Source organism: Neolamprologus brichardi, chromosome 18, assembly GCF_056152115.1.
Source record: "Neolamprologus brichardi isolate AB-2024 chromosome 18, ASM5615211v1, whole genome shotgun sequence".
Lineage (NCBI taxonomy): Eukaryota > Metazoa > Chordata > Actinopteri > Cichliformes > Cichlidae > Neolamprologus > Neolamprologus brichardi.
The window spans coordinates 19,440,010-19,456,518 of NC_142121.1; the positions used below are offsets into that span (position 1 = coordinate 19,440,010).

The 16,509-nt window shown below is 41.6% G+C and overlaps 1 protein-coding gene and 1 long non-coding RNA gene across 2 annotated transcripts; one reads left to right on the forward strand and one right to left on the reverse strand.

Annotated features, from left to right (window-relative positions):
- The first annotated feature begins 2,233 nt into the window (after positions 1-2,233).
- On the forward strand, positions 2,234-3,592 carry LOC148097737 (uncharacterized). Its single transcript, XR_015716834.1, has 3 exons — positions 2,234-2,663; positions 2,807-2,857; positions 3,202-3,592. It is a non-coding gene; the product is annotated as an uncharacterized LOC148097737 (long non-coding RNA).
- Positions 3,593-7,291: 3,699 nt separating this feature from the next.
- On the reverse strand, positions 7,292-13,928 carry ube2v2 (ubiquitin-conjugating enzyme E2 variant 2). Its single transcript, XM_006786371.3, has 4 exons — positions 13,844-13,928; positions 8,577-8,725; positions 8,362-8,487; positions 7,292-8,173 (listed from the first exon to the last, which is right to left on the reverse strand). The coding sequence occupies exons 1-4, from the start codon at positions 13,857-13,859 to the stop codon at positions 8,027-8,029; spliced, it is 438 nt and encodes a 145-aa protein (XP_006786434.1). The 5' UTR covers positions 13,860-13,928; the 3' UTR covers positions 7,292-8,026.
- Positions 13,929-16,509: the final 2,581 nt, after the last annotated feature.

Genomic DNA, 16,509 nt, shown 5'->3' on the forward strand with positions numbered 1-16,509 from the left:
GAGCAATTAAGTGGATCCCAGAATCACTGGCTCCAGCACGCCGCCGAGGCCTTTTTTTTTCCCCCTGGTTTTATTACCCATTTCCTCTCCCTTGCGCCAGCAGAAGGAATGCTCACTTTTCTCTCACAAAGCCACATTTCCAGCGTCAGAATCACACAGGGACCACCATGATTAAGTGCAAACCAGTGCTTCCCTAAACATGTGAGACATTACGGACCCCCCCCCCCTCCCCCCTCCTCCTCAAAACACTGGAGAAGTGTTGTGTTCCAACATTTATGTGAAGTAATTAAAAACATCCACCAGTAATTTAATAGTTCTCACCAAGCAGAGACATGAAGTCTACACAGTTTTTTTTTCTTTTTTTCACTCTGTATAAATAACCTGGAATGCAGTGAGTACACAGACAGACGATTTGGTCATTTTCTCTTCCCCCCACCCCTCCCTCCTTCCTGCTTTTTGCAACATTTTGTAAGAAGCCCTGTTCTGTGTCACTTTGACCCGCGATGAGGTTGTTCACTTACGAGCAACACACTTGGCTTGACTTTTAAATTCATGTTCCCGATAGCGTACGTCCATACATCATACGCTGACGGCAGATTCAAATCAAAGCTTCCCTATAAACTGCAGGCTGTCACTCTGCGAGTCTCTCTCGACATCAGCGAGCATAGAAATGACCTCGAGCTCTCGGCGGCGGCGTTGCATCCGAATGTGGACGGCTGTGTGAAGTGCATGTCAATAGCCCAGGGAGCAGTGCAACAAGACATGTGGTTCCAATCTGTCTCCGTTCTCACAGCAAGAGTGGGAGCGTTCATTTATCTCACTGTAAGTACAGCACTTAAACACTTATGCACACACGTTTCCAAGCCCCCAAATACTGTCTGTGTGTGTTTGATTAGCTTATGCGAGCAATGTCACTGTGTTTTTTACCCCATTCTCTGCCACCATTTAAATGTATTATTTGAATCTGTTTAATGTTTGGATGCAAAACTCTGTTCCACATTAAATCCTCTGTTTGTTAGATGGGGTGAGGTAGCTGTGGCCCAGGAGGAGGTGAACAACCGGACTCCTTCTTCCCACCTAAGAAAATATAACTTAATTGATAAAGGAAGTTGAATTTTCTCGTTTAGGGTTGCTGCGACTATCCACCTGTTTGTGATTAAAAGGTGCAAGAGAAGAAGAAAAAAAGCCTGATTAAGCTGGCTGTTTTATTTTCATGACACATGTGTTTGTTTTAGCCACAGCAGGGCAAAAAGCTTGGATAAAAGTCGATATGAGACCCGATCAGTGCTGCTGATCCCAGTGGAAGGTCTGGCAGCTTCGCAGTGTCATATTTCCAAGAAGCAACCTGAGGAGCTTAAAGTGCAAAAACCTGCATTTCCTCTAGTGGCCACTTGAGGCTGACTTCAAAAGTGAGTCAACCTCCACAAAGTGCCATGTTTAAACATCCACTATACAGAAGTCACAGCTGGGTGTCACATCTCTCCAGTTAACCTTGTTCCAGAAGCTTTTATCGCTATTTCATGTCTATTGTGTGTGTTGTGTATAGATACACCTGTAATTTTTACACCTGCCCGGTATTTTCTAGAACTACTTTAAGCTTTCCACAGAGATTCGTATTACAGAAGATATTCTAAGGACTTCCCTTAGTCACCATGCATAAATAGAGAAGGCCATCTCCCTGGAACAGTTTACCTACATCATTAAATCAGTAGCTACATTATCGCTGTTTAAGAAACATCCAAAAATGTTTACAATTAAACACTTTTTAAATCATATTTTATTTGTTTGTCAACATATGTCTTATCTAAATGTAATTTTGTTGGTTCTTTTAATTTAAAAGCTCTCTTCCACAGTGTGTCTTTCGTCCTGTCTCCCTCATCTCACTCCCAACCGGTCGCTACAGACAGCGTCCCTGCCTGATCCTGATTTTGCCAAAAGCTTCTTCAAGTTAAAAGGGGTGGCGATATTCCTTCCCAATATCGCCAAGCGCTTTCTCACAGGGGGTCGTCTCATTGCTTTCTATTATTGTAGGGTCTTTACCTTACAATATAAAGTCTCTTGAGCTGATTGTTGTCATGTGGTGTTATATAAACAAAATTGAATTGAACTGAATAAATTCTTACTGTTGCCTGTGTTGATATTTAGAAGGGTGGTGTCTTAGTGCGTCTCTTTTGTCTTCTAACCTTCATCCTATTTTATTTTACTTTTACAATGAGTTTATTTCTTTTTATATAATGCACAGATAAACTACAGTAATAGTTGGAAAAATGCACTTTGTTCTCCTCCAAGCAAGGCAGACACTCAGCTATCACCAGCAATACAACAAGCACAAAGCAATGCCAGTGTTTTTACACCTAAAAGTGCTGCAGCAGCACGTTCACAGATAGAGCCTGGCCTGTTTTCTGTGTGTGACTTGTTTACTGAGTCACAAACACAATACAGTGGTAGTACAGATTACAAGTTTTGCAGTTTTACTGCTCATGCTCACTGCTGCCATCTTGGATTGCAAAGTTGGGGTTGGCGTGGCTTCTTCAACTTCTTGAGTGAGATATCTGCCTTGTGGGCCCTTTCCAGATAAAAATTTCCACCATCCCACTTCAAATGGAACGCAGGATAAAAAGCATGGACTCTGTGGATAGTTTACACTATCAAAACAACTCTAGGTGAGGTACAGCTTTTATAGCTCATTCATCTAGATACAGGAGCAAGAGCTTTAAATGATAGGGGTGCCTGTGAACAGGCAACTGGTGGCTGAGGTGACCTCACGTTTGCTTCACTGAACTGTGCTGTTGCTGCCTTTTTTCAGTGGACTTGATGTTTTGTGCGGTCCATCCAAGGAATCAATGCTTCAGTTTTTGTGAGTAAGATTTTAGTCTTTTCTTAGTCTGTTACTGTTTGTGGAGTCAGTAAACATTAGCTGATATCTTAGCACTCTGCCCTTTTGTCCAGATAACTTAAGCTAACATGAGACTGGAAATTGTAGAGTCTATATAGGATTCCCTCAGCACCAGGTGGCGACCAAAATAGAGAAAAATCAGAATCACATACAGGATTTTGATTCAGGGTGCTACAAATTACAATAAAACTTAACTGAAGCAGGTTAGCTTGGAATAAGTTAGTCAACATGTTGCTAAATGGGTCAAGGTCTCAGAGGATGCAGTTTTCTACAATTTTACAAAGTGCTGTTCTTCATATTCACAGGTGATCCTCTGGTTCTCATCATGCAGGATCTATGATATTCTGCACGTTCAAAGGAGCCAGTTAAGGTGGGTCGGGCATCTGGGTAGGAGGTTTTCTGGGCCAAATGATATATCTCGTCTGGCCTGGGATCACCTTGGAATGTTCCAGGGAGGAACTGGAACGTGTGGCTGGGAAGTAGGATGTCTGGAATACCCTGCTTAGGCTGCTGCCACCAAGACCCGACTTTGGATAAGCGGAAGACGATGGATGGTACAACACGTGTTCAAAGAACCTCAGTGCAAAATCTAAAATGTGTCTGACGCCAATATCAATATTTTAGAGAAATCTGACATTCTGCATTAGTGAAACACATGAATAATTTCTACACATGGGTACATTTTTTTCATATTTATATCCTGTTCATAGCTTGTACTCACTACAGCCTGTACATACTTATAGTTATAGCATATCCATAACATACTTCATACCGTGTACATATTACATACCATAATACATACCCATTTCTGTAATATACTTACATATCTATATTATTGCTAATATATATTGTAATATATCTATATCATGGCTAAAGCACTTCTGGATGGATGCAAACTGCATTTCGTTGCCCTGTACCTGTGACATGTGCAATGACAATAAAGTTGAATTCTATTCTATTCTATTCTATTTGCAAAAAGCCAATATCTGTTAGCTGCAGATACTATAGATATTTATGACTTAATTGCAGGGGACTGTTGGGAGTATGAGGTTACCCTGAATAATGCAGATTAGAAAGGCGCTCTTCGCTTTAAGACTCAAAATGTAAGTGCATGGGGAACAAGTAGGGTTGCCCAGGAAGACGGACAGTCTCTTTTTAGTGGACATAAAGAAGACAAAGCTTTTTACAGTATCAACAGACACAAGACGCGCCCTTTTGGCCCCTCGGGGCAAAAGGTGAGAGCTCTGGGAGCAGAGGCCTGGTTCCAGCAGTCTGCCGGCAGACGAGACGTATGTCCTCCTCACCGCATTCCTTCCCATCTTAGATCACTGAACAGCTCTCTGCGGCTTTGTGGCTCGAGTCCCCTTCAACCCAGAGCAATATAACTCTTTATTTTTGCCGGGATGGCACCTTAAAAAGAAACTAAAATAGCACGGTTGGTACAAGTGTAATAAGCTCAGTTGGCTTCCAGTGCTGCTTCAGATGGTGCTTTTGTGCAGGTGCCTGAGTCTGAAATTCAGATTAGTCTGTTGGGACTGGAGGTTAAATAGTCAAGCAAGGATTTCCTACTTCCATTCAAATGAGATTCCCCCTAAAAAAAGAAAAAAGTGGTTCAGAGAAGTCTACTCTGAAAATTCATGTGGTGAATAAAGGACTAAGCCTGTGTAACCTGGGGCTCTGCCTTTTATATATATGGGATGGCTGAGCCGCTGAGTGAACTGGCTGCAACACAAGCCACTTCTGATTTCATATTCATGACTTCCGAGGGGACAAGAGGGAGGAAAACAAACAAAACAACAAGCAGGGAGAGTATAGCTGATGGAGGCTAGGCCCATACACTAACTGTCACATCCAGAAAGTCAAATCCCGTCTTGCACAGACTGAGGATGAGCGAGGTCATCCTCCGCAGCAAACGCTGACTCATCTCACACCCACATGCACGCACACCAAGTCGAAACAGGAACATTTGCCAGCTTTCAGATATCCATTGGCTTTATAGTAGAAATGCTAGTTAAATGTGCACAACCTCAGCTCCTTTTATAAAGACACATGGGGACACCAGCTAGGAGCTTCTGCACAGCAGCAGGGTTTCAGCTCCCTGAGCAAAGTAAAACACATCATGTTTCTAAAAAGTAATGACAGCATGCACAAATGGAGCCTGGAAGCATCGCTGTAGAGCTGCCTTTTCAGACGAGCCATGTCCTCTAAACACAAGTCCCTTCTCAGGGCACTGCTAGGGACATACGTGAGTTTGGAGCGCCCTCTAGGGGACAGAGCTCTGATTTGAGAGGACACAGTGTGGCCAAGCACACAGACACACACAGACACACATAAAAGCTTATTCTTTGCAAACAAATTAGGAAACAAGTTACTCAATCATGTCTTGTTTTTCTATAAATGACGCTTTCTCAATTATGCAAATGTGTAATTTCCTGCCATGTAATTAAAAGATTCCTTTGTAATTCTATTCACATTCAGTTCACCTGTTTTTTTAAGTAGCGTATTTATTTAACATGTGACTTAAGTCAAAAGGCAGGGTTTTACCAGCTATTTAACAAGCTGCAGACGTGGCAGACAGGTGTGCATTCATCTCAGCCCCGAGACGAGACGAGCTGCCCACAGGCCACAGCGAAGGAGATATACAGCTGGGAGGTCACACAGGTCGATCTAGGACCACTGCTCATCATTTTTAGAGGTCACACGCTCACTTGGGGCCTGATTAATAAAGAGCTATGGTAATTTAGAAAAGTGGCCTTGCCAAGTGTCTCACCTCCACATAAAGGAAGAGTTATGAAGACATTAAATGTCATTTTCACTGGGATGTAACTTTGTGTGAACGGGCCAATATTAATCCTTTCAAAACACGTTCAGCCTGCTTCTTGTTGATTGTGGGAATTTAATTCAGCAGAAATAATGCAAACTGCAGTGTTAACCCTTCTTTCACAACCCAACACCCTCAGAGGAATAAAGGCTGCAGTCTTATTCAATCTTCCTGGTAATTAAAGTTTCAATATTAAGATTCAGACACCTCACTGCAGTTTGACAGATAAACTTAATCTGCTTTGTATACACTCACTGGCCACTTCATTAGTCCTACATTGTTAGTACCAGGTCAGGCCAACTTTCACCTTCACAGGTGCCTTAATTCTTTGTGGCATAGATTCAACAAGGTGCTGAAACTTTCCTCAGAGGTTTTGGTTCATATTAGCATGATACGTTGCACAGTTGCAGCAGATTTGCTCTATTGGGTTGAGATCTGGTGACAGTGAAGGTCATTCGTCGTCATGTTCAAGAAACCAGTGAGATGATCTGAGCTTTGTGACATGGTCCTGCTGGAAACAACCATCAGAAGATGTGTACACTGTGGTCACACAGATGGGCGCGGTCAGCAGCAATAATGAGATGGGCTGTGGCGTTTAAAAGATGCATGGTTGGTACTGTGAAGCCAAAAGTGCACCAAGATAATATCCCTCACACCATTACACCACTATCAGCCTGAGTCATTGCTACAGGGCAGGATGGATGCATGCTTTCATGTTGTTTCTGACACCATCATCTGATTATTGAAGCAGCAGTTGAAACTCATTAGGCCAGGCATTTCCAGTTGTCCAGTTTTGGTGAGTCTGTCAACTGTGGCCTTGGCTTCCTGCTCTTACATTACAGGAGTGACACCCACCGTGATCTTCTGCTTCACGAGTCCATCTGCTACAAGGTTTGACATGTTGTGCCTTCAAAGACCCTCTTCTGCATACCTTGAGTAACTGCTGCCTTCCCATCAGCTCAAAACAGCCTGGCCCTTCTCCTCTGACATTAACGAGTTGTTTTCACCCAGAGAACAGCAGCTCATTGGAAATTTTCTTCTTCAGACCATTCTCTGTAAACCCCACAGATGATTTTGCAGGAAACTGCCAGTAGTTCAGCAGTTTCTGAACTACCAATCACCATGTCACATTTAAACTGAAATGACTTTTCCTCCCGATTGTGATGCTGTTTGAAACTTCAGGTCCTCTCGACCTCATCTCCTAATAGCACCAAGCTGCTGATTAAATATTTGAATTAACAAGCAGCCTAATAAAGAGGCCTGTGAGCGTAGATGATCACAGCATCTTCTTTAAACACTCTGATACGCTCATTTGGTTTATTAAACTTTACGACTAATCCCACAGCTGCACAGAGGAAACCTTGCTTCTGCTTCTCAGAACAGATAAAAAGCTTTTTATTATTCTAACTGGCACAAGTGACTGCAGCGTGGTTTGAACCGGCTTTCCCACGGCATAATCCACGAACTGTGTATGTATCCGGCTGTTTAGAGGAAGTCTATTTGTCTGGCAGGGCCCTCTGGTGGAAATTTTTTTTTAAAAAAACTAGGTGTGGGAGTCAAATACACGATGAGCCTTTTTTTGCAGACAGTGATTTAATTTGAGAAAAATCACAAATTCATACACCTGCCATTTCCACTAGAAGTTAAATGCAAGGGTTTCAGAACCGAACAGGCTTCAACGTCTGTTACATGTCAAAGAGCCGCAGAACAGAAACATATTGGTATCGTGTCAAATACAGATATATATATATTTATATATATTTATAAAAAAAAAATCTTTCTTACCTTGTGACACTACTTTTAGACTACAGCCACAGTATTCAATATTCAGCGATCTGCATGATATTTCAAAGAACCTGCTAAATTTTACTAACATCTCAAAAATGTGGCTTCTCTTTGACTAGGTATTAGTTACAGAACATGCCTTCATACACCCCCTTCCCCCCAATCTTGCCTTTTACTTCAAGCCATTTAAACAAAAGTACTGGGACTCTGGTACAACCTCAATGTGGCATCATGCTTCCCTCTTCAAGCCTACTCAAGCTGGAACCGGTCAAAACAGAAAAGTCATTGTCAAAGAAACTTTATTATAGGCAGATAAGTGTGGTCTTGTAGTCTTTTTACTATCTATTCAGTGCTTAACTGCAGGGACTTTTTTCCATTTTTTTGAATGAGCTATGTAATAAGAAAGTCCAATCTTGCTCTTGCAGACGATACTGTTGATGTGCGAAGTGAGCCTCTTGATGATTTTACACAATATTTCTAAGAGAGTAAGGTTTAAGACAGAGGGTCGAAACAATCCATTACGATTAAGTGCTGTAGGTCTGTCCTTCTGGTGGTTGTGGAAGCTTCATATTTTCTTTGGACATCATTAGACGCCTTAACTCTTGAAGAACAATTTTAATGGTATAAGAATTCTGCCATTTTGCTAATATTGGTATGCTACGTGAATCCACCTGCGAGACAAAAGGGGAGGAAAAAGAACAAACAGAATCAGTCATTGTGACAAGACTGCTGACAGTGAGTTATTGCACGGCTCGTATCCGAGCATCACAAAGCTGCGAAACAATTTCACAACTCCCGAAATGATAGAGAAGATAGCGAAAGCCATACATAACCTTGACAGATCTGTGATGACACTCACCGTCCCGTTGGAATTATTTATCCCATTCATGCTAATTTTTGTTACAAATCTAACGGTCGGCGCTGTCTCTGGGTATCTAGGTCCACATTCCACTTTCAGACTGTATATCCTGTTCTCGTAATTGGTCTGAGGAAGAAAAGAGCAGAATGGCTTTGGTTACGGTGTCTAATATGAATAGCGGGCAGTGTGTTCATTCACGAGTTTCCCGTGCTTACTCTCGCTGGTCCGATGATCATGCCTGTCCATCGTGTGAGAGTCATGTCTTCGTCATCCTCCAGGCCCCAGCTGACTGTGCCGTCGCCTTCGCCCTTCTGGCCCTCTTCAAGCTCTTCCAACAAGCGAAAATTGCGTGGGACTTTAACTCCTAAAATAACAGAGGAACGAAGAGAATACGAGGATCGATTTAAAGGTGTTTGCATGGCCAAAAAAGACAAAAACTAGCCATTCTTTAATGGGTTGAAGAGATTATGAAACTCTCGGCTGATAACAGGACCTAAAATAATTTGTCTATTGGTCGATGGCATTCGTTTTCTTGGGCTATTTTACTTAGACTAACACAAAATCCCCATTGAATCTTTCAGCTCTTCATCGTACCATCTGTGAACAGCAAAAACACATCAGCCAACGCAATAAAGTTGTGTCAAAAGAAGCAACTATGTGGCAACCAGAGGCCACATGAAGTCAATGACATTCAGCAACGTCAGCCAATGACAGGCAAAATAACTGCTAGCAAAGTGAAATGTACATTCCCGAGTTACATCAGCAACTCTTTTTTTTTTTTTAATAAACACTGTCTACCAGCGAGGACGAATGATACTACTCACTGACGTATGACAGAGTGTCAAATAACGTGGAGGGTTACCCAGGCAACTACTGCCTAGAACAAGCCCTAGCGACAGCTACAAAACCACTACAGTGAGACGTCAAGGGACAAATTTTTATAACTCATCCAACTGGATACTTCAAGTACAGAAACTAATTTCCACTATTTAAAAATAAATAGTCGCGCATAAGACAAAATTTAAGGTCATTGCCTAAAAAATGTACTCAGATTTTGAGTCAAAAAGACAAGAATTTTGAGATATGAGACTCGAAAATTGGAGTTGGACGTCCCCGTTTTTCCTCGCTTTTTCAGGAACGCATTAACTCCGGAGTGACGTTATTCCCAAGTCGAACATCAGAGTTCCGAGGTATCCTGAACAATAGCCTGAGCGATAGCGGCGTGGCTGCTCTAAATGACAGATGTCCAGAGCCAATCAGCGTCGCCAGGCCTCATCCACTACTTCAGAGTCATTAAACTAAAACTCTCCACAGCATTGGTGCCTTTTGCAGTAACGTATTATCTGACTAATATTAAGGCTTGCTGCATGCATAACTGGATCGTTTATCACACTTATATCCTCAGGAGCCAGTGATCTTAAGACTAGGAATCGCTAACAGGAGAGCAAACAGAGTAGTGAGGCTCAATGAAGTCATTGTTTTCTATAAGTTTAGCTTTCACGAGACTTGTAACTAAAGAAAAAACTAAAATATTCATAAAGTATAAACAGATGTGTTCATAACAGCTGGTTTAGAGCTATAATGATCACCTGGTTTTATGGGAAAGCTGCATTTTGTTATGAAACATCTGCCACCTACTGAAAATCCTACCAGTCTGAATTTGCCTTTTGCTGCTTGTATGCAAATCACTTTTGTTGACAAAACAGTTTTAAAATGTCGATCTGAAAACAATTTTCACTGTATGACAATCTACAGGTCAAAAGATCAATTGCCTGACTGAATATATGGCAAATTAATTGGTACGGTGCACGAAGCTGAAACAATTAGCTGACCGGCAGGAAAATATTCAGCAGCCACTCTGATAATCTGCGGTCTGCTTTTTTCCGCTGCTAGTGTTTCATGAAAATTTGACTTCACACTTCGGATCAAAACATGCAATCCATGCACAAGAGTGAAGCAGTTAAATGTGCGTAAAACGGGACAAGCTGATACAAGAAATAGCTCGGCAGACCGCGGCTCACAGTATGTTACGTTCACCTTCTGTGCCTCGAATTTGATACCATGATCAGAAGTCACTCGCTGAAGACATGCGATGCCGCGTTAACACTGAAGCTTGAAATATATCTGCGCTTTGACAGCTGTTTGGAAATGGTCAGGAGAGCTGAAGCACATGGGCCTATACTGCTGATTTTTAACGCCTGATTCAGAGTAAAATCCATCTTATGACCAGCGTCTTAATATCCAGGCCGATGAGAACATCGCTCAAAACTCTTCATCCCAATGTTTGGCTGCTCAGGGAGGAGGGTATTCGTAGGGGGGCTGATAAGTTGGCATTAAACACATAGCCTGACAGGCACTCAGCGGACTGTAAATGATGAACTTCTTACAGGAGCGGTGGCTGTGCTTACGTGAAACTACTGGTATTCATAAGTAAGATCCTAAAGACAAACCAGCAGAAAGGGAAGTGAAGGGAGCTATTTTCTCTTAAAAAAAAAAAAGAAAAAGAAAAAGAAAGAAAAAAAAAGACCACATGCCTGGAGCGGAAGGCGAAGAAATGTAATCTTTCATTTCACCTCATGGTCAGACTTCAGAGATAAGTTTTAAAGAAAAAAAATATCAGCCCTTCATCCGAGACTGAAATGGCTGACTCTTAAAATGTCTCTGCTCCCTAGAAACTGTTGAAAGATTTCAGTCATTGCAGAGACACCGATGTCAACAGGGCTGTCTGTAATAGGGCTGTGCGATATGACCAAAATCTCATATCCTGATATAAGACATCTATTGTCCCGATAACGATATAAACCACAAAAATTTTACATTTTCTGAAAATTCGGTGAATCTCGGGCAGCTCGACTTGCGTGAAGTGTTTCCAGCTGGGCGTCGCGTACCTGGGGTTGAATGTTTTAACCGATGCATGAAACTATACATTTTTAGACATAAGTTGTAACAGCCGCCGTTTTCTTTGTGAGTATTTATTACACGGTGTGCTGCGGGGAAAAGCCTGTTCTAACGTTTGAGTCTAAGGTTTATGTTTTTTAGCAGCTGACGGCTCTTTTTCGCTTCTCATCCGTAAATACTCTACATACTCTTTCACGTGATTCAGTTTATTTTGAAAAGTCTCAACAGGATCCTGAGCTTTATTGTGAAATGTCTATGTGGAAAATAAATAAGCGGACACGTGTCGTTGTTGCTAACAACAACGCATAAAAACAGACGCTTGTCCATCTGTAGTGTGGTTATATTAAATATAAGAGAAAGAGAGAACTTTAAGAAATTAATATAGCCACTACAGTGACCATCAAAACGATGAAAAAAATATTGCCGTAAACAGTTTATTTTGCAACACCACGAAACAAACGATAGCGTAAAATGAAACGATTGACGTTTTTATATCGTCATCCAATATATATCGTTATATCGAACAGCCCTAGTCTGTAATAGCAACATTATAACTGATTGAGAAAATAAATGACAAGTTATTTGACTAATAACGGAGTTGAAGATCGTCAAAAGATGCTCAGAAATTCTAATGTAAGACGAGGAAAAAAGCAAGACTTTACATTACATTTATATTCACTGTGAACGGCTTTTTTTGTGCAATTTGTTTTATTAAACAAAAATTATTTATACCTTTCTGTAAATACTTAGCTAATTACAAAGTTTTAGCTCTGTGAAAGAAAATAAATTCCCAATGGGAAATTTGTTGTTTGCGTTTTCTAGTAATGGTCTGTTTTTCAAATGGAAGATGAGCCATTAAGTGCAAGGTTTTGGTCACAAAACATACTTTGTTTGTTTGTTTGCAAAAATTCAGCAATTAAAAATGTAAAATACTGATTTATCAGTCAATATTATCTACATATACACACACCAGGGTAAAGTTTAAGTGAAAGAAAGATTAAGTAATAGAGCACAGGAGCGATCTTGAAATGTCAGCTGTGCTAAAAACAGTCAAGAGGAGCAAAAGAAGAGGCTCTAAACCAGTTACCAGCATTTTTGTCTGTATTGCTAATTAAAGATTATTCATTAACACATAGATACGGACACAAATGCGACTGGTTAATATCAGCAGACTGATTCATCAGCTGGTCTCCACAACAGCACACAGAGCCGAGTTGGTGACTGTTGGTCTATCGTGTCAGTTTGGTGCAAAGGCCACAGAATAAAGGATCGGCTTAGTAATGAGTGTGTTCGCCACATTCATCACTGTCCAAACTGAATGCTAGTTTTGTTGCCCTCGCCTGTTTGACAAGTATTATCAGTTGCAGTGACGGTTAAAGGTATTGCTGCAACTCAAATTAAGAACTCGACTGGAAGAAACCTAAACAGCTCCCCACATCCCCACATGTGTGTCGTTAAATGGGGTAACTTAAATCTTAAACTAGGTTAAAAATGAATCGGCAGGTCGCGCCAACTTCTCAGTTTCGATTACGAACTTCTTACTTTCTCTACTTCGCTCCCTTTTGCCGTTTCGTCTCCGTTATGGTTGCTTAAGATCTGCACAAAAAGTAAAAGCCGTTTGCTGCGACTTGCTATTATTAATTTGTCGTTCGGGGCGTTTATTTTGCAAGTTTGAAAAGCCACGCTTCCTGTTAGGGCGCTGAAGGCAAGCACGGGCCCCGACTACTTGCTGAAACAAAGCGTGCCCACTACAGCGGTTGTAGTTAATCGATCTGGTGCTCGACTATCTTCCCCGCCCTACAACTGCAAATACCCACCTCGTGTAAATACAATACATTTTTTACCTAATGGAAAACGGGTTAAACAAAGGCGTTAAGCGTGTCACAACAATAGCGAGCAGCGTGCTAATGAAAGCAGAGGCGGAACTGCTCCCCACATTAAAACATTTCCGATACCATTATGTGTACTGCCGTGTGCGATGCTTCATGGAGAAGCTATACAAAATTTCTCATAAAGCATGTTTAACTGTTCGGTTATTGTGCTTTTGTTGCTATTTAACCACATAAAATACGCGTTTACGACGTTCATATGCGATAAGAATATTCCGATCAAGCTAGCTGGACAAAATGGGAGTGAGTGCCGCGCGGTGCTGGAATATTCTAGTCGCTAAGTTAGCTTCACTAGCTAATGCCATCTATGGTTGTTTGCAACACACATATTAACAGAAACCTACACACCAAATCAAAAATTTATACTGGGTTTCTATAGCTAACGTTTGTTTCACATGCACGGTGTCCGTATGGGCCACAGTGAAGGCCACCTTAAGCTATTTCAGCTAACTCACGGGGCCAGCTAGTCACTCCTTCGCTATATAGCTAGGGTTAGCCAACACACCAGTTCCGTGACATAGATGGCTCCCGTGAGGCTCACTGCTTCATCGACTGCAGTAAATTACAAATCAAAGCGATTTCATAAACCTCTCTCCTAAGTAAAAAGTCTCAGTGTCGTGACTGAAATAACATCGAGGCCTCGACTTGTGCCGCACATTGCGTCGCTGTATATGTTAGTTTGAAGACACACAAACCTGAGGAGGCCGCCATCTTCTTCAGCCGAGTCCAGAAGCACACAGATGTGTGACATCACGGCGGTTAAAAATCGGGCGAGCAGCATCACACCGGCGGAGAGCGGCATTACACGCTGCTGACAGGCTGTTCGCACCTGTCCACTCTCACTCTCGTTCCATTCTTTCATGTTTCATATCGTCAAACTAATTTCAGTGTTAGACGAAGGTAAACACAGCAAATAAAAAGTAGTTTTTAAATGATGATTCCATTCATTAAGGTTACAAAGTTACCCAAACCTGCCTGGACTTAATCCTGGTAACTGGTTGTGGCACCCTAGGCAGTAAGAACTGCAACCAAGCATTTGTAGTTACTGGTAATGAGTCTTTGACATTGCTATGGAGGAATTCTGGCCCACTATTCTTTGCAGAATTGTTTTAATTTAGCCATACTGTAAGGTTTTCATGTATAAACAGCCTGTTTAACATCATGCCAAATCTGGACTTGGTCACTCCAAAACCTTCATTCAGATCTTCATCCTGCTGCATAATCCAAGTACACTTGAGCTTCGGGGGACAAACAGATGACTGAACAGTCTCCTCCAGGCTTTTTTAGTAGCGTTGTTTCGGAAGTACCATAGTAGCCCCAGACCATCACACTACCACCACCATGTTTGACTGTTAGTGTGATGTTATTTTCTTTGTTAGTTTGTAACAAAGAAAATGTAACAAAAGCTTCCCAGAAGTTCAGCTTTTGTCTCATCAGTCCACATAACATTTCCTCAAAGGTCTTGGGAATAGTCACCATGGGTTTTTTTTTTGGCAAATGTGAGACGAGCCTTTGTGTTCTGTCAGAAGACGCCTGCATTTATTTGTTAACTTGCTTTGTGTGGTTCAGATTCTGTGCTCTTACAGTAGGCCTTTAACTTGCTTGGTACCATCCTTGGCAAACTGGGGCATTAACGAGTCCCAGGAAAGCCTTAAGACCATGCCTGGGTCATGTCTGAACCCCTGAACACAATTTGATGACTGAATTGATGGGTTTTATTCTTGCTTAAATGCAAGAATAAATAATAAAAATTACAAATCCATTCTTGTGAAACTTCTTCAATTTTAGAGATATCAGTTTGGGAGAGGCCACCGCGGTTCAATTTCCAATTCTCCTGCACGTGCCTTGGCAATCAGTCTGCTATGTTAAAGGATGGTCCTCTCTTCTCTGCTCTATCAGCTGGGTTGAGGAGCTTTAACACGGGGTTGCACCGACATTTGTGGAAGTGTTTTTACATTCAGCATATAAAAGAGGGGGACAGCTGGAGTTTGCAAACCAAAGCAGTGGCAGGACTCACGAGACAACACGCAGACATACAATCATTTACAAAGTTGATTTAGAGTCATGAGTTAACCTAACTGGTCACAGTCCAAACTCCATGTGTTTGGACTGTGAGAGGAAGCCATGCAGGAATGGGGATCATGGAAACTCCACACAAAGCGGCCCCAGCCAGCCAATGCATTCAAACCCTTTATTGTGAGGCAGCAGTGCTAACCACTGCGCCATCATGCTGAAATGAAAGTTAAGACTAAGTCAGTGCAGCTTTTTAAAGGAGCAGCAACACACTGAGAGGAACTACGTGATCCTCCTTCACAGGATGTACTGCCTCTCACACCAGGGATTCACCACATGCAGTTTTGTCAGACGCTGATTGTATTTGTCTTTTGGTATCACTAACATGGAGCGTCAGCTGCAGGTGGATGTGGATGTGTGCTTAGTTATGTTTTTTTCCTCCAAGGTTAGTGTTAGGTACTTCTTTTTGATTAGGATTAGAGCCTTAACAACTTTACTAACAGATTTAATATAAATATGTGCAGGCTGTATTAGTTTTCTATCATACCCCCATACTTTGGACATTATGACCGACAAAAACTATCATCTTTTTCTGGTCAATTTCAGCCTGGTGGCAGCTGACAGCTCGGCAGGTTAGGATTTTGCACACGTCACACGTCACCGTTCAAAATTAAACGAGCATCTCCCAAATTGTCGGGCTTTTGACCTTCTTAGACAAAACCTCGTCTGCTGATTTGTAGAGTTCAGTTACATTTAAAACAGGATGAGAAGGGTCAGATATTTCACAAAACAAAAGATTTATTTTATTTTTGAAACTTTAAACACACTTTTGTGGATAATACAGGTGTCTATTCCAGGTCCAGAATTTATGCAGGTTGCACTGTCAGAAGGAAAGAAACAGTTAAGCTATCAAGAGCAGAGATCTGAGAGATTCGAGACACATCTGGCTTTACTGCATCTTTTCAGTGGTCGGGTTATTGGATAATTTAAGCTTACAGATCTGGATTAAAGGTTTTTCTCCTTCCAATATCCTATCCATTTATTTGGCTAATGTCAGACCTGATAAAATTAGACTACAATAAAAATACAATAGCAAAAAACCTACTTCATACATGTATAATCAGGCCAGAGATTAACTGCTGGAGGATGTGCAGCAGAAGCATTTGGGAAGCAGATGAAGTGTGGTCACAGATGAGACAAAATGGTGGATGTAGCTGGTCAAGTCACCCACTCTCATCGCTGACTCTGATTGCTGCCATGTAGCTGTAGTTGCTATAGCAACACATCATTCTGGCTCCAGCTGCAGGTGTACAAACTCCGGGGTTTCCGCCATAATCTGAGATAAAGC